The 26,830-nt window shown below is 47.9% G+C and overlaps 1 protein-coding gene across 2 annotated transcripts in view; it reads right to left on the reverse strand.

The window, feature by feature from the left end:
* The window catches only part of TBC1D8 (TBC1 domain family member 8), a gene marked incomplete at both ends in the record, with an annotated part of 130,340 nt that extends 103,806 nt beyond the window's left edge, over positions 1–26,534 (reverse strand). For both annotated transcript variants that reach the window (XM_079720754.1, XM_079720755.1), the window contains one exon: positions 26,408–26,534. In XM_079720754.1, coding sequence (XP_079576880.1) covers positions 26,408–26,534 — 127 coding nt within the window. The remainder of the gene's footprint in view (positions 1–26,407) is intronic.
* Positions 26,535–26,830: the final 296 nt, after the last annotated feature.

Genomic DNA, 26,830 nt, shown 5'->3' on the forward strand with positions numbered 1-26,830 from the left:
CTGACTCTGTTGGCCTGGAGATGCTACTTCATTCCTCTGGTTACTTTCACCTTGAAAGTCACTGAAAAGCAGGACACACCGGCCGCACCCCTTCTTCTCTATCCATCCCGCACGGCCCCCATCCCGACGATTCTTCTACGGCAGGGCCTTAAAAGGACACCAGCCGTTTCTTTGGACGCATCACTCATTCCATCGAGCCTTAGTCTTCTTATGTGTAAAATGAGGGTAAGAATCCCTCTCACTGGTCAAGGGAAGGCCCAGATAAAACGAGGTGACATTCTGAAGATGTCCCTCTCCAGGGAACAGGCCAAATAATCCACATGAGCAGGTGCGGAGTCCCGGCCTCCCAGCCTCCTGGGTGCCCTCAGCCTCCCTCGTGCCTTCGTTCAGGGGTCCGTCCTCACCGTTCAGGGAGGGTCTCCGACTCCTGCCATAGCCAACAGCAAGGGGCAGGGCGGCCAGCAGCAGGGAGGCTCTCTCATCGGAAAGCCTGCTCCTCAGACCAGGACCGGGGGGACGTGAAAACCCACCCGCACATGCCGAGGGTCGCCCTGACCATCCATCCTGCACATCCCAGAAAGTGGAGGCTCACTCCACCGGTTCTCAATCCTGCCTAAGCATGGGAGTCCCGCGGAGCTTTCAAACTCCTAAGCCAGAGACACAAGGAATCCGTGGCTTGGCCTGGCATGGGGGCTGCTGGAAGTTCTGCAGGATCTTGAATCACTGGTTCTATCCTATTATTTGAACAATTAAGCAGGGGCCTTCGTTCTATGATGGAGCTGCCCACTAAAATCTCCCTAAGGAGTCATGAAGTACAGGTGAGAATAAACCAACCCACAAGGGCCGAGACATGGAAACAACCTAAGTGTCTATCAATAGATAAATGGATAAAAAAGATGTGGGGCATACACATACATACATACACACACACACACACAATAGAATATGATTTGAGAAAGAAGAAAATCCTGTCATTTGCAACATGGATGGACCCTGAGGGCGTTGTGCTGAGATAAGTCAGAGAAAGATAAATACCGTATGATCTCACTTACATCTGAAAAAGCCAAACTCATAAAAACAGAGAGTAGAATGGAGGTTACCAGGGGCTGGGAGTGTGGGGAATTGAGGAGATGCTGTTCAAGGGTACAAACTTGCAACCAGCAGATAAATAAGTCCTGGAGATCTAATGTACAGCATAGTGATTACAGACAACAGCACTGTATTATAAATTTCAAAGTTGCTAAGAGACTAGATCTTCATTGTTCTCAGCACAAAAAATGATAATTATATGAAGTGATAGAGGTGTGAGCTAACACCACAGTGGTAATCACACTGCAACACATAAATGTACCAAATCAACCCACGTTGTATACCTTAAACTTACACCATGTTATATGTCGGTTATATCTCAATTTTAAAAAAAAGAAAAAGAATAAACCAAGCCACAGTTAAAAGGAAACCAGTCTCCTTGGTAAAATAACTAAACACAAAAGCACAGAAGACCCAGGCAAGATGCTGATCTCAGGGTCAGGCTGGATAAGAAACAAAGTCCCAGGAAAGCTCTGGACGGACCCAAGGACATGATGGGCAGCTGACTCACATGTGACCCTAACAAGAGCTTGCTCACAGCCACCTGCAAGGGCACAGGCTAGGGGCATAAGGCCTTGGAAAGAAGGCGTTCAGAGGGTGTGTGTACACATACACGCTCACAGGTCTAGAGAACTTCTAAATGGGGCAGTTAGGCCTAAAGCTTAGAAACTAAACCCTATTACTATAGTTAAATGTCAGCAATCCACTGAAGGGTTTTTTTTGGTTTTGTTTTTTAACTTCTTGGCCCTTTTGAAATTCAGCAGCCCAGAAATATTGAACTGTATTCGGGCCTTTATAAATTGTTATCAGCTATGCCTATTTGAACACAAGTCAAGTCATTTCAGTATCCCCCCAACACCACCCCCACACACACACTGTGGACACGGTCACAAATGTCATCAGCTAGCATACATCACACATAGAGCATGTGCCAGGGACTGCAATGAACTCATCCCTCTCATCACCCCTGTTTAAGCCTCACGACCTTAAAGGTGCATATGGTTTTATCCCCGAGGCTCAGAGAGGTTATACAGCTAGCACCAGGTCACACAGCCGGGAGACGCAACCAGGGAAGTCCTCCCCAGACCAGCCTCTCTTACCCACAGTGCTGAGACTGGCAGCCTGTGCTTCTCCAAGGACCAACTCGTGTTCCCAGCAGGGAGAGCAGAGCAGCAACATGGGCCCTGGCACCAGCAGCATTGGCTGAAAAAGAAATGCACGGCAGGGGCTTCCCTGGTGGCGCAGTGGTCGAGAATCTGCCTGCTAATGCAGGGGACACAGGTTCGAGCCCTGGTCTGGGAGGATCCCACATGCCGCCGAGCAACTAGGCCCGTGAGCCACAACGACTGAGCCTGTGCGTCTGGAGCCTGTGCTCCGCAACAAGAGAGGCCGCGATGGTGAGAGGCCCGCGCACCGTGATGAAGAGTGGCCCCCGCTTGCCGCAACTAGAGAAAGCCCTCACACAGAAACGAAGACCCAACACAGCAAAAATAAATTAATTAATTAATAAAACTCCTACCCCCAACATCTTTAAAAAAAAACCAAAAAACCCATACTGTAAAAAAATATTTTTTTTAATAAAGAAATAAAGACAAACATGATAACAAGAGACAAAGAAGGTCATTATATAATGATAAGGGGGTCAAGTCATCAAGAAGATATAACAAACAAACAAAAAAAGAAATGCATGGCAGGAGTCCCTGCAGGAGTGGGACAGGGCCTGCAGAGTCCACCCTGGCACAGCCCTGGGCTGGTCACTTCACCAGAGGAGGGAAAGTGTCCTCAGGAAACATCCTCATGCAGAGCCCAGGCCATCACAGAGATCCTGAACCCAGGAGAGCCCCTGAGGAGCCGTGGCCTATACCCCCAGGTCCTCAGGAGTCCAGGGTCTGAGGGCAGCCCACACACAGCACCTACCACTGACAGGTCCGCTGGGCCAGGAGGACCCAGGCTGAACTTCCACCACCGACCCATGAACTTGACTCTCTTCATCAACCAAGCAAACCTGCCAATCTCAGATTGTCTCTGCAGGACTGAATTCCATAACCCACAAGAAGTAACAGAAAATGTGAATACTGTTCTGACGAGATGCAATGTTTCTGATAGGACTACACATGACGTCGAGGCCCCTGCAGCTTGGGAAGTTCTCAACATTGCCCATGACCGTCACCGCCAAGGAGATGATTGACAGGGATGCACCACATGCACTTTACAAAGCTACACTCGGCATCGCTCACGTCCTAAAAGATGGAGACAAGCAACCTAGCAGACAGGTGGTATGTCTGCTTAGGACCATCCAACATGAAACAGGGCCCATGCTCATCAATACATCCATATTGGATTTCCTTGGTGGCGCAATGGTTGGGAATCCGCCTGCCAATGCAGGGGACATGGGTTCGAGCCCTGGTCCGGGAAGATCCCACATGCCGTGGAGCAACTAAGGCCATGCACCACAACTACTGAGCCCGCATGCCACAACTACTGAAGCCCACGCACCTAGAGCCCATGCTCTGCAACAAGAGAAGCCACCACAATGAGAGGCCCGTGCACCGCAACAAAGAGTGGCCCCTATTCACCACAACTAGAGAAAGCCCGCCCGCAGCAACGAAGACCCAATGCAACCATAGGCTGAAGCTTGCTCTCTAACTGGATGACAGTGAGCAAGACGTTGTTTTAACAGGTTGGCACAGTCTAACCCTAAGTGTCAGGGAAAGCCGAGATGCAGGCAGTGGCACAGAACACCTCTCCAGTCCCAAGTTCCTCATCCAAAACACGAGGGTCTCACCCATTCACAGACAAGCCTGAGCTAGGGCTCAGGAATGTTCTTCAATGCCGATGCTGACATGAGGCCACTGTGTCGGGGTCCCCAGGCAGCCTGGGGGGTGAGGCGGCATGTGAGGGGCATGCACAGGAGGTAGGTGCCAATGCAGGACTCAGGTGAGAGGCTACAAATCATGACACAAACCCACAAAATGCATGGGTGGCACATCTTCCAATGCTGTCATTCCATTAAGTGAAAAACAAGATACAAAACTGCATATACACTATGAACTCGATAATATCAACAAAATTCACAGATAAAGCCGGAAAATCAATACAAAAAGGTTAACTGTGGGATTAAGAGCTGTTTCTTCTTTTTCCTCTCTTTTTCCAATTTTCTACCATTAGCATTGATTTATAAGATAGTGGGAGAAAGCATCATTACAAAAAAAATGTTTCTAGTGTTTTGTTTTCTAACTTACAGAACTAAATCATGACGGGAAATGGTCTTTTTAATACTACTCTACTGACTGTTTTATGACGTTTTCCTCCCAAGGAGAGCCAGCTCTTGTGATAGTGTATTACATAATCCCTCGTGGAACCAAGATGAACTTCCAGACCAGTCAAGATTCTAATTGTTCAAGGCTTTAAAATCAGTATTTAAATAAAATAGTACCCCCACATTTCGAAGATGGGTCCACCTGTGTTTTCAGCCAGTGTGTTGTCACACCAGCCTTTCACAAGCCCTTCCCAGCGGGTCTGAACACTGGTCAGTGTGTAACGTGTTTTGCTACAGCCAGGAATGTATACATACTTATACTGTGGCATTTGTCAGACAAGCCATCAGGCCGAGCAGGTCATGCAGCAATGCGACCTGGGTAGTTATGGCTACAAATAAAAGGGTAGGGGGACTTCCCTGGAGGTGCAGTGGTTAGGATTCCATGCTTCCATTGCAGGGGACATGGGTTCGATCCCTGGTTGGGGAACTAAGATCCCACATGCCACACGGTGCAGCTAAAAAAGGAAAAAAAAGGTTGAGGGGCACAGGAGAATGTCAAGGCAGCACCTGTGTCCACCAAAGCACATGAGGTCAAGGCCTTAAGAAGCCATAAAACAAGAGCAGGAGAGTCAAAGACTGACAGAAGGTACAAAGGGCACGCGAGCCAACAGTGTGTGACCCTAAAACAGGGATCCGGCTGTCCCCGAGTCGGATGTGTTCAGCTACATTCCAGCCGTGTCCAAAGTCTGCATGACCCCAAAGCTGCTGTGGAGCCAGTGCTCTGGATGATGTTCTCTCAAGCACGCAAAGCCTGGTAAGTTATGTCCCTCAGTCTCAACCTGTCCTGTAACAATCTGTGAAAGCTCTGTGGTGCTGAGCTGCTTTTCATGCTGTGATTCTAACCCCTATTCCTAAGAGAGAACACATTGCCCTTCCCGTGTGGTATTATTATACTGTCCCCGCTGCCGCTCTACCTTATAAAGGAGAGGCGGGCTCATTGGCTTAACAGACAGCTGGTTGTTTAGGTTCGGCCAGGTGCTCGCGGAGTTAGCCCTGAAGTGTTAAGCCCTCCACAAGCCAGAGAAAACCTTCCCCTCCACGGCCAGGGCCTCCTCTCCTTCTAGAACCTGACAAACGTACCTTCCGAAGCTGCCAGAAACAGCAGGAGAGAAGCAGGGGAGGATTCACTGCAAAGCAATCTCCAAGAAGACCAGTACGATTCAAACCTTTTTCCTTTCTTTACACACATTTTAAAAAGTATTTTCATCGTTACCTAAATACAGCTTTTAAGTGCTGTGTGTCTAAGAAAAGTTCATTTGCTATTTCAAGGCTCTATGAGAAATGCTTTCAAATTTCCTAAAAACAGTTTCTAGAGAGTCCTGTAAGGGTTGTTTGCAGGCCAACCGAGGTAAAAAAAAAAAAAAAAAAAAACCATATTTCTATTCCCCAAATCCAAAAGTACATTAAAAAACGAACTCTTCAAATTTAAAGAAAAACTTCATGTTAATTTGATATATATTAGGTTGGCGCAGGTGAGTGGATAGATTTGGCCAGGGTTTTAACTTTTTTTTTTTTTTTTGCGGTACGCAGGCCTCTCACTGCTGTGACCTCTCCCGTTGCGGAGCACAGGCTCCGGACGCACAGGCTCAGTGGCCATGGCTCACGGGCCCAGCTGCTCCGCGGCACGTGGGATCTTCCCGGACCGGGGCACGAACCCGCGTCCCCTGCATCGGCAGGCGGACTCTCAACCACTGCGCCACCAGGGAAGCCCCTTGGCCAGGGTTTTAAGTAATCGGTGGATAGGAGGTGAGCTAGGGTTATTCCCCAAAAGAACTCACCAAAGGCAAGACTGAATTTGAGGCCCAGCCTCAATGTAACTTTTTTCCCCCAACCTTCTTGAGGACATGGTCCCTTTTTTGGTACACAGCCTAGACCTACCAGCTGCCGGGAGTAGTCGCAGATTATTACTGAAGAAGCTGGGTGGCAGGAGGGGCGGGGGGGGTGCGGATCCAGAGTGTCACGAAGGGCTGAGTGGGCACGAGTCCTCTTCCAAGCCCTTGGAGACATGGTACAGCTTCCCCACAGCAGCAGGACAGGACACATACTCCCCCAAACGGGCTTGTGAGCATTCTCAGAGCCCTTGCCTCGAGTGCCTTAGAGCTAAGCCCCTCAATCTGCAAACAGTCTCATGGACAAACAACACAAGATCACCAAGGAACAGGTTCATGACATTTGTGTGCGAATTCATTTCCTCTGAGCAAACGATATTTTTATGCCTATTTAAAAGACAAGCACTCTCCCATGACAGATGCATTCATCATCCAAACAATCCAGAAGCCTTCCGACCACTCCTCTGGCCAGCATCTCTCCCCGCCAACAAGTGCAATTGGCAACCCAGCGCCTCCGGAGTTCCCCCCCGGGGCCAGAGTTCAGATTCTGAAAACACAGCCCCGCATTCCTGAACCTGCTATTCACAGCCGTTCGCTGCCAGGAGTAGTCAAGACAGCCGTTCAAGAGACACTGTAGAAAACACTCCATTTCCCGTGTCCTTTGCATCCAGACCTGAACACTACCGTTTTGACAGATTTATTAAACACTTGCAAAGTCAGGAACTTGAGGAAATATACACACAGACATTCAAAAAAGAAAAGAAACAAAGCTTCCTCCCAGAAGTTTTATTTCCATACATCCTGGTAGATTCTAATCTATTCCAGTTTCATTTATTTTAAAAATCCTTATTTCTGTTCCAAAGAAAGTCCTGGGTCAGCCCATGCCTTTACTTCCAGAGATCAACCTCCCAAACCACAAGCCCTCAAGATCAGAAATAAGTCTAGATAAACAACAAGGTCCTACTGTATAGCACAGGGAACTATATTCACTATCTTGCAATAAACTATAATGGAAAAGAATCTGAAAAAGAATATAACTGAATCACTTTACTGTATACCTGAAATATTGTAAATCAACTATACTTCAATTTTTAAAATGAGGAAAAAAAGATTAGAAATAAGTCATGTTAGGCAATGTTTCCTGTCTTTGCCCTAATAATAGTGTGAAATGGCTTGCAGAGATAAGCTATAGAAGCTTTCATGATGGACAGCCCAGAGGTTTAAGGGTATCTGAACCCATTGTTTAAAAACTGTCCCCTTTCCCTAATGCCAGCATCAGGGAGGAGAACCAGTACTAGAGTATTAAATTCAGAGACATCCCCAAACTATGAATTTATAGCTCTTCCTTCACCCATCAGACATTTTAATTATTGGCCTTAATTACATTAGTTAAATAACTACATTAATTACAGGTAACAGACTGGAACTCCATCCTCTTCCCCTTAAGACCCTATCAGGTCATAATGACTTGAAGGTAAGAATTCTCTACCACAAGCATCTCCGCTGGGCACATACGGACTTTCCATAAATACTTCTTGAGTGTTGCTGACTAATCAGCTTCATAAAAAGACAAGGTGCCAGGCCTCTGCTACCAATAGCTGGGCAAATCAGATGGCCACACCCACTTCAGTTTGCAGCATGAGGATGTCAAGCGGCCTGGACAAATCTTTATGTACACATTCAATGAGGTAAAGTCGATGAAAAGTGCAATACAGTACACAAAAATACTGCAGTATTATTACTGAGCTAATAAGCAATTTTTTTTTTTTTTAAATAGGAAGATGGGAAGAAAAAGGTATTACCAGCTGGCTGTTCTTTCGTGGGGAAAATGAAGACTGATAACCGTAAGTAATACAGACAGACAAGGGCAACTGCAGACAACGGCCAAGTCTTGAAGTAGGCAGAGCGAGAGAGCTCCCCTGTCCAATTCCTTGAAGACAGCTTCACTCTCCTTCTGAGCAAGTGAAAATTATATCCACAACCCCTTCTACCTTCTCCCGATCCCTTTTCTTTCTCTCCTCTCCCTGCTGGAAAGGACTCCCCCATTCCCTTGCTACATGTGGCCAGCCACAGGCACACGGGCCCAGGGGTTAACTCTTCACAGGTATTTGGAATTCTGGGCTAGAGCCAGAAACTTGGCACCCAAGCTGCTAACAGGAAATTCTGGATCCCTCCCTGGCCCCAAAGCAGCAGAGCTTGAAATGCAAGAAATTCTCAGCTTACTTCTCACCGCCCACCCCCCACAGGGGATATGTCCACCAACTATAGAGAATGGACTTGATTTTGTAGAGAAGAAAAAACTCTGCAGTTAGGAGAAGACTAGGCAGGGTGTGGGGGGAGCAAGGGGTGACATGGGTGAAGGGAGTCAAAAGGTTCAAACTTCCTGTTATAGAATAAATAAGTCCCGGGGATGTGACCACAGTTAATACGACTGTACTGCATGTTTGAAAGCTGGAAAGAGAGCAGATCTTAAAAGTTCTCATCACAAGAAAAAAAAATTGTTAACTCTGTGAGGTGATGGATGTTCACTAGACTCACTGTGGTGACCAGTTCACAATATATACAAATATCGGGCTTCCCTGGTGGCGCAGTGATTGAGAGTCCGCCTGCCGATGCAAGGGACACGGGTTCGTGCCCTGGTCCGGGAGGATCCCACATGCCGCAGAGCAGCTGGGCCCGTGAGCCATGGTCGCTGAGCCTGCGCGTCCGGAGCTTGTGTCTCCGCAACGGGAGAGGCCACAACAGTGAGAGGCCCGCGTACCGCAAAAAAAAAAAAAAAAAAATATATATATATATATATACAAATATAAAAATATATAAAAACTGAATCACTTTGCTGTACACCTGAAACTCACATAAAGCTGTAAATCAATGATACTTCAAAAAAAAAAAAAGGTGATGACCACCACCCCCCGCCCCACATAGTTTCCAGTTATTCCATGATAACAAGCAGGGGAGGACAGACTAATACTGACTAAATCCAGTGGCTGTCAAGCACTGTCCTAGTACTTCAGATGCATTTTTCCCCAATTACTACCATAATTACAACAATTTGTGTTAGGTAGGTAGCATTAGCCCATTTTACAGAAGAGTAAACTAAGGCCCAAGGTCATACAAGGAATAAGAACAAGACTTCTTTCCTTTCCTACCTCCTCATAGTCCTATTCTTTTTGCCAACAATGATGAAGGAAATGAGATACAGATGTAATTGAGGACATATTAGAACAATCCACCAAAACCAAATTAACTTTAACTATTCCACTCTATGGCTTAGTTATAAAACACAAAACTACATGAAATCCAAAACAAACAAACAATAAACATGAAGATGCCCCGAAGTCAAATTCTAATTCTTCTTCCTCTTCTTCTTCAATGGACTGCCATGCTCCTCTAAACTAGCTTCGGTTGTCTTCAGTTCTCCCCTCAACCTTAACGGGAAGAGAAGTGAGGGTCTCTAGAACCAGGCTGAGGGTGCTCAGGAAGCTGGGGACCCCAGCAAACTGAGTACGGTCCCAGCCATACAGTCAAGTCCACAGAGGCTCAGAGAGACAGAGAATCAGATGCAAAAATCGTGTCTCCTCAAAAAATTAAATATGGAATTACCATATGACCCAGAAGAACTAAAAGCAGGGACTTGAACAAATATTTGCACACCTATGTTCCCCGCAGAATTATTCACGACAGGCAAAAGGCAGAAGCAGCTCAGTGTTCTTCGATGGATGAACAGGTAAGCGAGACGTGGTCTGTGCACACAATGGAATATTATTTAGCCTTCAAAGGGAAGGAAACTGACCCAGGCTGCAATGTGGATGAACCCTGAGGACATTATGCTCAGTGAAATAAACCAGTCACGAAAAGACAAATACTGCATGATTTCACTTATATGAGGGAAGTAGAAAAGTCAGATTCGTAGGGACAGAAAGCAGAATGCTGGTGCCAGGGGCTGGGGGAGGGGGAATGGGAGTCAGCATTAATGGGGACAGAGTTTCAGTCCGGGAAGAAGAAAATTCCAGAGCCACACAGTGGTGATGGTTGCACAACAATGTGAATGTCCTTAATGCCACTTAACTGTACACTTAAAAATCACTAAAATGGGGCCTCCCTGGTGGCGCAGTGGTTGAGAGTCCGCCTGCCGATGCAGGGGATACGGGTTCGTGCCCCGGTCTGGGAGGATCCCATATGCCGCGGAGCGGCTGGGCCCGTGAGCCATGGCTGCTGAGCCTGCGCATCCGGAGCCTGTGCTCCGCAACGGGAGAGGCCACAACAGTGAGAGGCCCGCATACCACAAAAAAAAAAAAAAAAAAAAAAAAAAAAAATCACTAAAATGGGGCTTCCCTGGTGGCACAGTGGTTGAGAGTCCGCCTGCCAATGCAGGGGACACGGGTTCGTGCCCCGGCCCAGGAAGATCCCACATGTTGCGGAGCAGCTGGGCCCGTGAGCCATGGCCGCTGAGCCTGCGTGTCCGGAGCCTGTGCTCTGCAACGGGAGAGGCCACAGCAGTGAGAGGCCCGCGTACCGCAAAAAAAAAAAAAAAAAAAAAAAATCACTGAAATGGAAAGCTTTATGTTATGCATATTCTACCACAATTTTTTTTTAATTCTGTTACTTAAACCATTTTTAAAGGAACAAAGCAAAGCAAGGGTCTTGAGAGACACCAGCCCAGCCCAAGAGGAGGGGAGCAGGTCTGGAGGAGCTGAGCTGGGGGAAGGTGGGAACTGGGTCTCAGGGGCCCCCTAATCTTTCCAGAAAGGGCTAAACTCAGTCAAGTGACAAGAGAACCAGAGCATCTCTGCCTCGGATCAGACGACTCTTGATCTGTAGTAAAGGAATATGGGCCGGTGGTCTCGGAAATCCCATCCCAACATTGCCCCCCTGTGCCCCCCAACCAGCAGGTGTCCCAGCAGAGAGATGAGGTCGTCCTCACGATGGGAAGACTTGAACCCACAGCTGCGGAGGTTATTCTTATTTTTATTATTATTTTTTTTTTTTAGCCTTCTTTTTTTTTCTATTTATTTTTGGCTGCATTGGGTCTTTGTTGCTGCATGCGGGTTTCTCTAGTTGTGGTGAGTGGGGGCTACTCTTCGTTGTGTCTGCAGGCGTCTCATTGCGGTGGCTTCTCTTGTTGCAGAGCATGGGCTCTAGGCGCGCAGGCTTCAGCAGTGGTGGCTCACGGGCTCTAGAGCGCAGGCTCAGTAGTTGTGGTGCACAGGCTTAGTTGCTCCACGGCATGTGGGATCTTCCCGGAACAGGGCTCGAACCCGTGTCCCCAGCACTGGCAGGCGGATTCTTAACCACTGTGCCACCAGGGAAGCCCAGAGGTTATTTTTAAATAGGAAAATGAGTCCATTTCATCCCAGTCACCTATGGAAAGTTGCGGAGCTGATTCACAAAAGGGAGAGGGACCGGGCACCCGGAAGCACCAGGGAAGCCAACGGTGTCAACACTTCACAGAGCGCAGGAGGACTGGACCCCCCAGACACACCCGCACCCGAGGCCCAGGGCGGAACCCCGGGCCAGATGTGCTCACAGTAGGTGCTCCACATGCCGGTCCCCAGTGACGAGAAGGAGGCAGAAAGACTTCAAGGGGGCAGGAGCTACTTCAAGTCCTTTGGCCCCAACACGGAGCTTATAAATACTGTGCCCAAAGCAGGCAAGAACCTCAAAGATTTGGTTCAAAGGCCCTAACTGCCTGGACTAAATATTTCCGTTTTTAAGGGCAAAGACCACAAAAGCCAACCTCTTACGGTGTGGTAGAAACATCACAAAATGTTTTAATGAAGTAAGTTTAAAATGATGCCCAGGGTGACATTCAAGGGATTTGCGTGCACACTTGAGAATTCCAGTCCTAGGTTAATTACTAGAATAAGAAAGTAATTACGAGAGCAGAGTTGTTCTAGGTTGATTGCTAGACTAAGTAATCACTAGAGTACAGCTGCTCTAGATTAATTACAAGAGTGGAGTACATTCCATGAGGGCAGGACTTTGTCATGTTCACCGCCTGGAAGAGAGCTAGGCGCCCAGAAGCACAGTAAATACCTATTCAATGAACTTGTTTTCCAAGAGCTTCATGCTCTTAAAATTCAACTGTTTACTGACCACAACCAAGGCCTGACCTAACACTGAAACACGCACACGCATTAAAATGTCCTGTGTCAAAGTCACTTCAAGCTTAGGGTGGTGAGGAATCCCGACCACCTGTCCTGCTGCACCTGGCACCCGGGACCCCAAGAAACCTCAACTCTTTAGAAGCCAGTGTACAAAAATGGTTGTTTCAGTGAGAAAAGCAGAGGGTAGTTAGTTCGCACCACAACAAAGTTATTTTTCCTGCAGGAATTTCCTAAATAAAGGTTTTTGTTTTTACAGTTCTACTTTATATTTTGTTATTGCAGGCTCAAAATACCTCCATCAAAGTGGACAAGTACTTCCGGGCTGACACTTAAACGTATTTGTTTATTTAACTTTTTATTTGGAAATAACTGCAAGCTTAAGGAAAAGCTTCAGGAATTAAAATAGGACCAAGAGCACCCATATACCCTTTACCTAGAAACAGATTCACCAACTGTTAACAGCTCACCCCATCTGCTCTAACACTGCTCTCTCTCGTCCTCTCTTTTTCTCATGAGATATGATATGATATGACCAGTATGATGTGATATGGTGCGCTATGATATATGACATAATGTGATGTGCTATGGTACGATGTGATGTGATACGATACGATATTGAATACGGATATTCTCTTAACACAATAGCCTAGTTACCAATGTCACTCAATTTAACACATGCTATGCTTTTATCTACTCTTTGTATTCCAGTTGTGTTATGTTACTCAATAACACACACCCATTGTAGCATTTTCCCCTCCAGCCCAGGACCCTCTCTAGGGCTGGGTATCACATTTAGTTGTCATGTCTGCTCAGTCTCCTTTAATCCACAGCCTTCCTTTGTCTTTTAGGACTGATGTTTTAAAGACAGAAGTCCCCATCTCCCTTTTTTTGTTCTTGACAGTTTTGATCCAAAAAGTTGTTTTTAGCTTGTAATAAAAATATTCTGACATCTGAAATACTACAATCTGATTCAAATTTATAGATTTTTCTATACATTTTTAATAATTTACTCTGTTCTTTTTTTTTTTTTTTTTGCAGTACGCGGGCCTCTCACTGCTGTGGCCTCTCCCGTTGCGGAGCACAGGCTACGGACGCGCAGGCTCAGCGGCCATGGCTCACGGGCCCAGCCGCTCCGCGGCATGTGGGAACTTCCCGGACCGGGGCACGAACCCGTGTCCCCTGCATCGGCAGGCGGACTCTCAACCACTGCGCCACCAGGGAAGCCCTACTCTGTTCTTAAAATGGAGATCTCTCTGAGGCTTAAGTAATGGGGAAACTGTCTAATTTATATGAGTCTGATTCTAAATAAAACTTTTCAGGAATGCATATCACAATATTATACATGTAGCATATTAGAGCACGTCTTCCCAAAGCTTCTGCGATTAGGATCTCTTTTTGTGTGAGCACGTCAGCCATTCAAGTCTCTCTCTGAGGTTCTCCCTCCCTCTCCTTCTCTCTCCCCCTCCTGTCTTCCTGTCTTCTCATCTTCCCGTCTTCCCTCCCTCCCCCCACAACACACAGACTTTCTAATGATCTTTCTGCTATAAAGGGATGCTCACCTATGGAGCCTCTGGTCTTGAGTCTTAGTAGGTTTCAGGCACCATCAATACAATCAAATCTCTGGCTTTGCCTACAGTGTGGGTTTCTGTAGATTTTAATTCAAAAAAAGTAAATACGCTTACCATTATATGACTCTAACTTAACTTTTGGCTATTAATATACAGTGCTCAAATCCAGCCTTCCAGGTAATACAGAAAGTTAAAAACCAAACAAGGAAAGCAGCTCTTACAGTGGGACACACATCCCATCAAAGAGAACCTTCCAGTTCCACAAGAGGCTTTCCAACCTCTCTTCTCCTCAAATATCAATGTTTTATTTGGATAAATGAAGACAAGCAAGAGGCTGAAAGACAAAACAACATCCGCTTAATGCAGACCTTTTCACAGCAAGCCACCTGAGCATCAGACTTCAGAACTGTAGCCCTCGGACATGCCACCATCAACCTCACCTAACAGCAATTCCCAGGTTAATACACTAAGCTGTAGCGCCATCTCTATTAGCCTCACCTGGCCACGGAGCTGGCTCAGGGACTTGACTTCAACCAGCAAGTGGTGGTACAGCAGACACGCATCTCACTCTAATTTATCAAATTCAACCGCCTGCATGGACCAAAACGCAGAGGGGACAATAAATTCACCTGGACAGCCCACAACTCCAGGAGCACATGCCCTGGTGTGAGCCCCCTGGGGGACTGGAAGCTTCCAGCTCCACTGAGGCCTCCACCTCGCAGAAAACTCCTTGTACCAGGAGCAGATTACCAAGACAGGTGACCCTGCTGGTTTCAGGGTAAGTTTAACCGCAAGCAATTTTTGTCCTTCATGTTGATTTCAGAAACTAAACCCCACATTGAGAGACAGCTCTATTATATGGGGATGAAAAACACAGGCACACGTATGTACACACACACACACACACACACACACACACACACACACACACACACACAGTTTTGTTACACTGGGTTTACCCAAATCTAGTCTCTCCAGCCAAATCCTTGCTGTGATTGAATCCTTGACAGATGCAAGATCATGAGCTATGGGGCTTCCCTGGTGGCACAGTCGTTGAGAATCTGCCTGCCAATGCAGGGGACACGGGTTCGAGCCCTGGTCTGGGAAGATCCCACATGCCGCGGAGCAACTGGGCCCGTGAGCCACAACTACTGAGCCTGCGCGTCCGGAGCCTGTGCTCCGCAACAAGAGAGGCCGCGATAGTGAGAGGCCCGTGCACCGCAATGAAGAGTGGCCCCCGCTCGCCGCAACTAGAGAAAGCCCTCGCACAGAAACAAGACCCAACACAGCTAAAAATAAATAAATTAATTAAAAAAAAAAAAAGAGTAAACAGGTTTAAAAAAAAAAAGGTCATGAGCTATATATTCTGAAAGTAATCTTAAGGTCTTGCTTACATTTTACATTTATTTTTAATTATAACAACAAAACAGCAACATAACAGAAACTCAGAACCCACCCTGGCTCTCTATGCTCCTGTAGGAGATGAAATATCTAACCTCTATCTAAGGTGCGCTAACCTTTTCTGCCTTTTTTTTTTTTTAAAACGAAGTGTTTCTGTCATGTACATACTGCTTCTCAAGTGAGAAACTCCAGAGGTTCCTTCCACACCTTGCATCACTAGGCCCATCCCATTTTAAAAATGTTACCAAATTTCCTCATGAAAACATTCCTACATCCCATCCTTGGGCCACAATTTAGAACCCTGTTAGATGGACTCAACCATTCAGGGAAGCCAAACTTCCTGGGGAGCCTTTGTAATCCACTGAAATAATCTGCATTTTCCATCTAGCAATAAATTCTATTTTTTGAATCCTGATAACATGATTTACAACAAAAGACTATTTAGCTTTATGAATCTGAGAAATAATGTCTGGTCAAAACACTTAGTGAAGCCAGATCAGATTCCCACCAGCACTTACCCCCGACAAGAGGGTACAAGGGGCGTGGCACCAAATGCCAAACAAGTAATGTTACCCAATTTTTTTAAGTTGCCACGGTCTCCTCAAAGGGTTTCTTTTGCCACATGAAGCAATCACTGTCCAGGGCTAAGCCAACATCCTTGGGTTCCATCGAAATTAGTTAAATTCTCTTGGTGGTCAGTTACAGATCCTCTGAGGCATTTTTTTTTTTTTTTTGGTTCAGTCCTGGGTACATAACTTCATTTCCAAAACAAAATTCCTTGGGAAATGCTCCTGAGGTCTCCCTCCCCTGGATGCCCTACCTACTTCCCTGACCTCTTCAAATCCCACCCATTGCCCATCGCAAGGCCCAGGTGCCCTTCCGCAAGCCCACAATACCTACAGGTCCATCATTCAGTAGACACTCTGTTGACAAATAATAAATTTGTAACAGTAACAACAACAAAAACCAACCAAACTCCACCTTGACAAAGCTGTACCCACACGCGGTCCCCACCTCCTCCCCACCCACCAGCAGCCTCCAGCCCACTCCTACGCCACGCCAACAGGCACCCAAACTGCTCTCGCTGAGGCTGCCAACGTCTTACAAGCCTGTTCCACATGACGTTGCACAGTTGAGCCCTCTTCCCTGCCTCCTTCTTAAATACACTCTTCTCTCGCCTTCTGGAAAAATCCACTCTGCTGATTTCCTCCCCTCCCCAGCCACTCCTCACCCCCTTCTGTGGTTTCCTCCTCTGTTCAGGCCTTACTGCACAGCTCACAGCCCGGCAAAGCTAACTTATCCAAAGCAGGCTCTCAGAGGCCACAGGGCTTTTGCACATGCTGTTTCTTCCACTCGGAAGGCTCTTTCTCTCACTCTGCAGCAGGCTAGCACCATCCTATACACCCTGCAGGTCTCAGCTGAGATCACAGGTCCTCAGAGAAATGCTCCCTGACACCTCAAGCTCAGTTAGCTTCCGTGTTATTCCCTCTCACACCCCCTATACTTACCACCATTGATAATTCTGTATTTCATGGTTTAATACTGCCCCCCCACCAACCACAAGCACCCTGCCCCCTCCAGACCGTACGATTCATGAGAACAAGGGGCCTGGCATTGTTGGATGCAATATTCTTTGGGCTTTTTCTTCTTCTTTACATACAAATAATTAAGTGGATTTTGCCAACATGTCTATAAAATATAACAGTTTGAAATATAAACACTTTCCACAGAGCAAAAACTGCTGTTGTTGTTATATTATCACTGTTTTGCAGGTTAAGGAACTGAGACCCCAGAAGGAATGGGATCCAGTTATAGTACCCTACCTATAGGAAAGGGACAAAAATTATAAATGTATTATAAGTGTATAACTCTAACCTGATTTCTTCTCTAGAGGAAAACAATCATCCAGAATAGACATATTTTAATTTCAAATAAAAGTACCTGGCTAGATTAGATGCATTTCTGAAAACAGGTTTTAAGCCTCTGTGAAACTGACATACTCCACATATTTGAGACACTTTGAAGGCTAAATATAGCTTACCGAGAGGACAAATACGTGACGCAGGGCAGTTCAGGAATCACGGCCGTGCGGCACTAATACGGCTCTGCTTCAATGCCTCTCCTGACCCCGTTACCCACGGGATCCCCATTACCCAGAAAAAATGCCAACCTCTCCCAAAGTTTGCATTCTGTATTTTATCCAGTTTACATGTGCACGGAAAGAAGCATCTAGGGCTTCCCTGGTGGCGCAGTGGTTGGGAGTCCGCCTGCCAGTGCAGGGGACACGGGTTCGAGCCCTGGTCCGGGAGGATCCCACGTGCTGCGGAGCGGCTGGGCCCGTGCACCACAACTACTGAGCCCACGTGCCACAGCTCCTGAGCCTCCGTGCCTAGAGCCCATATACCGCAACAAGAGAGGCCACCGCAGTGAGAAGCCCGTGCCACACAACGAGGAGTGGCCCCCGCTCGCCGCAACTAGAGAAAATCCCGCACGTGGCAACGAAGACCCAATGCAGCTAAAAATAAAATTAATTAATTTAAAAAAAAAAAGAAAGAAGCATCTAACTGGACAAGACCCATGAGAAACCCAGCAGCCCCTCCCTGCTCCCACTTCCCGGCTCCCCGAGGGCAACCACTCCCAGTTCTTTACTGGTTTTTTTCCCATTTACCTCCACGTCTCCGGGAACATGCTGGTACGACTACTTCTTCAATTTTCCATACGGGCATCGGCTGGCAACTTCCAGAAGAGGAGGATGTATCCCCCGTTCACTCAGCAACCCCACCTGCCACTCACTCCTCAATTAGGCAACAGCCTGGGTTAGACCCGGAGTCGATATTTACATTATTGTAACGATGTAAACATTAGTGCAAGCTGCGCTTTGTAGTAAAAGGATGAAACCTTTCCTAACCTACACAGCTTTTTATGTTCCCTGGAGTTGACAACTGTCCTGGAATTCTTGGCTCATTCAGCTTTCTAGGTGTCAAGAATTCACCCACAAGCTCTCCCCTGGTGAGCGGATGTTCCTCCAACACGTGCAAGTGCAAGCGTAGCCCTGCTCTGTCAGTTTCTCTTCTCCTACGAGTTGTCCTGGAGCCTCCACCCTGCTCCTATCTGGACTGAGGACCAGACTCTCATTTAAGGCTCTCCCTTCACCATCATCCCAGAGATTCCCTTCTAAAGATTTCTTCTTAAACAAGTAACAAAAAGCACAAACTATTAGAGGACAAGAATGGTACATCTGGCTGCATGAAAATTAAGAATTTGGTCCTTCAAAAGACCCACAACAGGGCTTCCCTGGTGGCACAGTGGTTGAGAGTCCGCCTGCCGATGCAGGGGACATGGGTTCGTGCCTTGGTCCGGGAAGATCCCACATGCCGCGGAGCGGCTGGGCCCGTGAGCCATGGCCGCTGAGCCTGCGCGTCCGTAGCCTGTGCTCCACAACGGGAGAGGCCACAGCAGTGAGAGGTCCGCGTACCCCCCCCCAAAAAAAAGACCCACAACAAAAATACAAAGCCCAGGCATGGAGTCAGAGATTTTTCAATACATATAATTGAAAAAGAATACAGAACACATAGACCCATATGCATGCACACATACAAAGACACACACACACAGCTCCTAAGATAAGAAAAAGACACAAACCTTTCTCCAAAGGCAAAACAAATACTTAATAAACACATAAAAAGATTCTTATCCCTATGAGGGAAACACCATCTCGGTGGTTCTCAGATACTATTTTAATACCTACTAGATTGGCCAAAAGTAACATCTCTGACAATGTTCACAGCAGCACTATTTGTAATAGCAAAACAACAGCAACTAGAAACCCAAATATCAACTGACAGGAGAATGAATGAATAAATCAATCAATAATGGTATATTCATTCAATGGGTCACTATCCAGCAATGAAAATAAATAAACATGGTTACATGCATCAGCATGGTTCAATGTTAGAGGAACATAACTATACATATAAAACTGTAACTATAATGGGGGGAAGGGGGCAGAAAAATCAGCTTCGGAAAAAATACATAAAGTATGATTCCCCTTGTAAAGAGTTTAAGAAAAAACATGCAAAACTAAACAATGTGTTGATTAGGGATACATATCAATGTGTCAAAACTATAAATAAAAGCAAGGGAGTATTGGGCTTCCCTGGTGGCACAGTGGTTGAGAGTCTGCCTGCCGATGCAGGGGACATGGGTTCGTGCCCCGGTCCAGGAAGATCCCACATGCCGCGGAGCGGCTGGGCCCGTGAGCCATGGCCGCTGAGCCTGTGCGTCCGGAGCCTGTGCTCCGCAGCGGGAGAGGCCACAACAGTGAGAGGCCTGCGTACTGCAAAAAAAAAAAAAAAAAAAAAAGCAAGGGAGTATTAATACATAATTCAGGATATTAATGCCCACAAGGGAAGGAGGCGAATATAATCAGAAAACACACAAGAAATGTCTCAAGCACTGGAAACATGCTAAATATTTTTTAGTTACAGCCGGTGGGTATTATATTACTTACACTTTACATTTGCATTATATGCTCCTATGCACATGAAAGATTTCATAATTTAAAACTTCAGGCAAACTATCATCCCATTATATTTGAATATCCATTCTCTACTAGTAACTATTCAGAATAAAACCAATCACAAAGTACAGTACCTTCTCCTAAGGAGACCTTACTGGGGGCTGTTTATTTTGTTGTTGATTTTTCTTTCCCTTTTTTTAAAGTTAAAAAAAAAAAAAAAGGAAGCAGAAAAATAATAAAAATCTAATGGTTACAACACACCCACCAAATGTTCAAGAATATTAATGACTCAGATTCGTAGAGCTGTGTTAGTTGGCTGGTGATGTGCTGGGAAAATCACTCTGGGTCTGTACAGGATCATTTCCATAAAGGTTACCAACAGGGAGTTCTAACAGCTGGGCTGGCGCAGCTGACAAACAACCACTAATCCTTACAAGCACATAGGGCGGGTGTGAGAAATAGCAATAACAACCCTCTGTATTATTTATTCCTGTTTTCTTCATAACTTCCATTTTCAGGATCATGCGAAACATTTCTCAACCTCAAAGGCTCACAGCTATCAATTCTACGTGGGCATCCGTGTATTCACTAAATACATATCAATGGTGCTCCAGCCACAGTGACAGCAAGGATTCCAGTGCAGGCGGCGCAGTGGTGAGGGACGCAGACCCGGGACCTCCCTTCTGGAGCTCAAGGTCTGGTTTGCTCGAAACAGATAAAGCCACAAAGAGCCACATCACAACAAACAGTGGTCAGTGTTATAAAGGAAAAGTAGAGGGCGGGACAAGAGGATGGGGGCAGCGGAGTCCATGTCCAAGCAGTGGAGCTTAGGCTGAGACTGGAAGGGGAGGTGTGAGCACCCCAGGCAGAGGGGACAGCCCGTGAAGGCCCAGGAGAGGAAAGTGACCGACACTGGAGGGTCTTTGCTCGAAAGCAGAAGGCAGAGGAGAAAGAGCCTTAGAGGTGGTGCAGGGGTAGCTCATGCGAGACCCCAGGGGCCGTGAAAATAGGTTCAGGGCTGCTTTTTAATGCAATTGATTAAAGCTTTACAAAAGAAGGGGGAAAAAAATCTGTGCTGGAAATATGATCAGATTTACTACTTTCATTTTAAATAAATCCCTCCTTGATCCAGTGCTACCAGAATATGGCTCAAGTAAATGAATTCTTTAAACGTTCGAAGCCTCCCAATCATTTTCAGCTCTTCCTAAAGAGCCCCAATTAGGCTGAAATAGGCTTCACTACCCACACATTTGTACCTCATATTATTTCCTGGAGTGACACAGCCCAGGCCTTGTTTGATTATCTAATTACAAATGCATGGCCCTTATTATGTTCTCATTAAATGCATCTGTTGGGAACCCCAAAGCTTTTGTTAATGGCTTATCAGCCCTTAGAGATAACACCAGTTATTTTACTTATATAAACCTTCTGATTTATGCTCCTGGAACCAAAGTACTTCCGTTGTTTGTGATTTCTTCCTTGTTGTGCTTCTGGAAAACAAGACCAAAGTATGTAAGACTCTAGAGCCAATATGTGGGGAGTCTGCACAATGCAACAGCCGCCCAGTTGAGCCAAAGGGGTTTTGTTGGTGGCAGGGATGAAATCCACCACCAACTTCAGCTACCTGAGCAGGACTCCAGCTGATGTCAGGCGGACTAGCCAAGCAAGGCCACACTGGTGCTGGGCTTCACCATTCCAGCCATGGAACAGAGTCCTTCTGAGCAAGCTTTGGGAACCCCACGGGAACCCCTAGATGAAACTCCCCCAGTCATGGGGACACTGTTCCAAAGGCAGGAGACGATTCACCCTGGGTACAGCCGGCCACTCACACTCAGTTCCCTTTATTTACTAGGATTTAATGTGGTCAAAGACCACCTGTATCCAAATCCTGCTGGCACAAATTGCTATTTAAATATCTAATCTTCTAATTACACTTAGTAAATCCTGCGCTAATAGATAAATGTTGCTTACATCCTTCACTACAATGCAAACTATTTTACGACACTTTTGTTCTAAGAAGCGCTCTTGTTCTTCGGTTTTTTAATGTTACTTTGCTTCGCTTTTCTTCAAACCTACCAGGTGACGAGCACAACTAAGTCCTTCATGTATATTGTTTATTTTCATTCTAACACTTATTATAAACGGAAGCCTTGAGCACTGCTGATGGGAAAGTAAGATGGGGTAGCCATGGTGGAAAACAGCTTCTAACCCTCTAAAGTTCGTTTTTGTCCGTGCCTTAAGGCAGAGTTACAACGAAGGCTCAAAGAAGCCAAATAAACTGGCCCAGACCAAACCCAACAAACTTATCTTGACTCCAAAGCCCATATTTTCCACTCCCACTCCATACTTCCTCCCTTGACCCTGTTAGGAAATCGGTTAGCCCATAACTGCTACAAATGCGGTGACAGGAACAGGGGCCAAAGGGAAACACTCTGAAAAGTAGAAAACATCAATATGTGATTCAAATTATAACTTTCAAACTGCCAGCCTCTTTGGGGAAAGAACTGCAAGATTATACAGGAACGTGTGTAATAAAACACTGAAAAATAAATAAAATCCTTCAGAGGGGCACATCTGGGTGGTGATATTCGGTCTTTATTTTTTTATTTTTATTTTGTTAATTTATTTTTAGCTGCATTGGGTCTTCGTTGCGGCGCGCGGGCTTTCTCTAGTTGTGGTGAGCGGGGGCTTCTCATTGCGGTGGCTTCTCTTGTTGCGGAGCACGGGCTCTAGGCGCACGGACTTCAGTAATTGTGGTGCATGCGGCTCGCAGGCTCTAGAGCGCAGGCTCAGTAGTTGTGGCACACGGGCTTAGTTGCTCTGCGGCATGTGGGATCTTTCTGGACCAGGGCCCGAACCTGTGTCCCCTGCATTGGCAGGCGGATTCTTAACCACTGCGCCACCAGGGAAGCCCATCGGTCTTTAAAGTTTCATTCATGCTGCTCATTTTAAGTGCATCAGAGACCCCCAGGGGCGGGGGTGGGGGGGCAGTGATGCTGGGTGTCCTTCTGCTCACCACCTCCCAAAGGCTAACTGCTCCCACTCTGTTCTCCCAGAGCTGCACTTTTATAAGAAATATTCCCACAGGCTGGAGACCGTATCCAAGGGAACACTGTATAACTTCACTTCCTCCCTTCCAGGGCAGCAAAAATCACTGTCAGGGGAGTTGTGGAAACACCTTACAATACTGTGTTCAGCCACACCATGTTCAAACTGGAAGCGAAGGTCACTGCCTTCCACCACCGCCTGCCCCCTCCCCAGCCCAGCATCTCCTTCTCGAAGGTGGCTTCTTGAAGCCACCTGAGAGGCTGGTGCCCCGCTCCTTTGCCCTCAAAGGAGAAGCTACAAAAATAGACAGGAGGTTTCAATTCCCACCCACTCCCTCCAGCTTTCCGGTGGGTCAGCCTGCAGGTACACAGGAAGCCGAGGAGAGAGAGGGCATGTTTCCTGACCCATGTGATCAGCTCAGTCTGAAAGCGGGGCCTCCACACCCACCCAACTTTTGAGAAAACAAAGTGGGCTCCATCATTCATGCATGGACTCAACCATCTATTCATCCTACAAATGTTAACTGAGCATATACACAGTGCTAGGCACCATCACAGGTAAAATACCTGCCCTCACAGACCAGACAATTTAGTAAGGGAAACAATGAACAAAATAAATATTTTGTATATTAGAAAGGGCTATGGAGAAAATAAACCTGGAGATGTGTATAGAGAGAGAGAGAGTGTGTGTGTGTAAGCAGGAGGACGAATTACAATCCTCAATGAAACAAAACCTTCTATTTCTGAGGGTGGGCAAGTTTTCAACATATCAGATTACTTTAAACGCCAATGGAGACCTCACATTTTTAAGCCCCTACTACCTAATCTCAAACTCAGCATCGCAATACAAGAAGAGACACTTCCTTTCAGTGCTCCTTTACGCTTTCTCTCCAGCCCTCTTAATCATCCCCTACTTGCTTCTCTCCAAAGAAAAGCCTAAAACCAGTCAGAATGCACACCCATTGATTTCATAGATAAACTCAGTTTAAGCTTTAAATCTTTGAAATAAATTGCTAAATATCTGCCAAATTAGAATTCTATGTTTTCTGATAACCGCCACCAACATGGAGCTGGCCTCTGTGTCACATGTTTCGATTTTACAACATTCGTAAGAGCCCCAGTAAGACCAGCCATCGGAGGATGTGGTAACAGGGTTGCCTAACTGGTACAGCCATTGGCTCCCGGGCTAAATGTCCAAAGGTGGAGTGTTCAGCTGCCGTAGGGGATGCCACCCTTTCACAATCAGCAAGAAGTTCTGAGTCTCCAAGAAATAAAGCAAAGTGCCAGGGGTCTTTTTGTGGGGAATCTCCCTCCCTTTTTTGGCCAATCTTACTGCCTTCAATTATAAGAAAATTAGGCTTTCCTGGTGGCACAGTGGTTAAGAATCCGCCTGCCAATGCAGGGGACACAGGTTCAAGCCCTGGTCCGGGAAGATTCCCACATGCCGTGGAGCAACTAAGCCCGTGCGCCACAACTACTAAGCCTGCGCTCTAGAGCCCGCGAGCCACAACTACTGAGCCCACGTGCCTAGGGCCCATGCTCCACAACAAGAGAAGCCACTGCAAGGAGAAGCCCCCGCTCGCCGCAACTAGAGAAAGCCTGGGCACAGCAACGAAGACCCAACACAGCCCAAAAATAAATTAAAAAAATAATAATAAAGAATAAGAAAATTGTGCATACTCACAGCAAGCCCAAACCAAAGTAAAGCCCAAAGGCACAGGCGCTACAGCCCTGCTTGATTTTGGAATGCAGCAGGAGTGAGTTCATCTCAGACAGACTGGACCTCAAAGCAGGCTCTCCAGAAGGGAAGGCGTCCTGAACCTCCATCAGGCACGGGATCTGAGGCTTTGCCCTCCAGGTCTGGACTCACCTCCCCTGCTGGATGGTGAATAACCTGAAGTCCTTCCCAAAGTAGCCACAGGAGGAGCATCCCACAGTCAGTGTGCGCTGAACTAAGTCAGTGAACGTTTGCTGGCCCGACGTTCCTTATGTTTCCTGTTTCACACATCTTCAAGCCCTGTCCTCACCCTCTACTAAAGGAGACCATTTATAGGCCAGGTGCTGTGTTTAATGCACCAAAGATTAAGATACACAGCCTTCAGAGGACTGGGGAGATGAACCCCTCCTCTGGCCTCTTCGCCTCTGATGAGCCCCACAGGGCGCCACCAACCTCCATTTCCCAAGAGCCCAGGCACTAAGTGCCACTGTGCTGCCCAGGGGCCCAGAAGGCCCACCCAACCTCCTGCACTAACTCCCCCACTCAGAGTTTCAAACAGCTCGCAGAGCAGGCCCACCTGCTGCCCACCTGTTCCCACTGATCACCATGACCACAGGTCACCCCACTGCCCCTCCCATCCAGAAATCCCACTAACTCCGGCTGACTCCTTGAGGCTCAGTGAAGTCTACCCTCCCTACTGAATCCAACTGCCTGCTTTCCGGCCTCCCCGGTCTAAAGTATGGGAAGGGTAATGCCCTGCACTTGGTTCTGCCCTTTCAGGACGTATGAATCGCATTTCCCCGTAGCGTTTACTCCAGGAGGGCCTCCCCCAGAATAAACAGGCAGCGGTCACCAACAATGGGCCCAGGGATCCAAACTCGTCCCCTTGACTGCCCTCTCCCCGGCCTTGGTCTCCTCCTCGGCATAAGGGGGGACAAAATGGGAAGATCTAAAGTCCCTCTTATTTCAGATTCCAAAATCTGAAATTCCATATAGCTTCCCTAGATACAACTGGAAAAGGCTCATACTGTTCCTCTGTTGACCTTTTAAACAGGTGTCCCAGCTAATGCAAGTTATCCAAGGGCCTGATTTTCAAAGAGTTTTGGACCAAAACTTTTAGAGAAAAAAAAAATGCTTTTTAAAAAAGATAAATTTTACAAGCCTGAGTTTTTTTCCTCCTTTCATTCCTAGGAGGAAAGTGAAGGGATGGGGGCGGGGAACTGACCTGCTCAATTCTGCTATTAAGATCACGAGCTCGGGATAAGTACCACCTGCGTTCCTCCTCCGGGCGTGGAGACCGTCCCAGGCCCGCCCGGCCCGCCCCGTTCACCCGCCCGACAGTCCCGTATTGCCAGGGCCTCCCGAGCTGCGCCCCGCCGTGGGCTGGCCGTGTGTCCCCAGCCGCGACACCACCTGGAGCCTCGGGCGCGTCCAGATGGCCGGGGCGCACCCGCTGTCACCTGGCCCCGCACGGCGGCCCCGCTCCTCCCCGGGCGGCCCTCGCTCCAGCCAGCGTCTCTCCTTCGCTTCCCGAGCCAAACCTGGCCTCCGGGCGGTGACCGGGCCAGGCGGCGAAGGCACCTGCCCCGCCCGGGAAAATGCACGAGCCCGCAAGTCCCTTCTGCCACCACCACAACGGGAGCTTGCAGGAGAGAGGCAGGAGAAAGGAAAACAAGCCCGAGGCAGGGCCGGCCCGGCGTCTCCCACAAAACCGCCACCTGAGCCGCAGCCCCGGACTGGGGCCGCAGGCCTGGCGGGGAGCGAGGTCCGGGCCCGGCCGATGCGCCCGCCCGCCCCGGCGCGCCCCTTACCCGTGAGCCGGCCGCCCCCCTCGCCGTGCCCGCGGCGCCGCTGCAGGATGAAGTAGCAGCTGCTCTTCTGAGTCACCCAGAGCTTCAAGGCGTTCTTCAGCAACACCTCCTCGGGCTTGAGCCACATCGCGGAGGTCCGGCCGCGCCCGCGGGCCCCGCTCACATCGCCCCGGCCGCCGGGCCGAGCCCGCTCGGGAGGAGGAGGAGGCGGCGGCGGAGGCGGCAGCGGTGAGCGCAGCCAGCCGGCGCCCTGCGCTCGGGAGTCCGGGGAGCGCGGCGGGCGAAACTCGCCCCTCGCGGCCCGCGCAGCCAGCGCGCAGGCCCCGCCCCGGCCCCGCCCATGGGTCGCCTCGCCCCGCCCACCGGCCGCGCCCCGCCCACCCCGCCGGCTCCTGCGGCGCCGCCAGGGTTTCCGAGTCCCGG

The sequence above is a fragment of the Hyperoodon ampullatus genome, assembly GCF_949752795.1.
Source record: "Hyperoodon ampullatus genome assembly, chromosome: 15".
In the NCBI taxonomy this organism is placed as follows: domain Eukaryota; kingdom Metazoa; phylum Chordata; class Mammalia; order Artiodactyla; family Ziphiidae; genus Hyperoodon; species Hyperoodon ampullatus.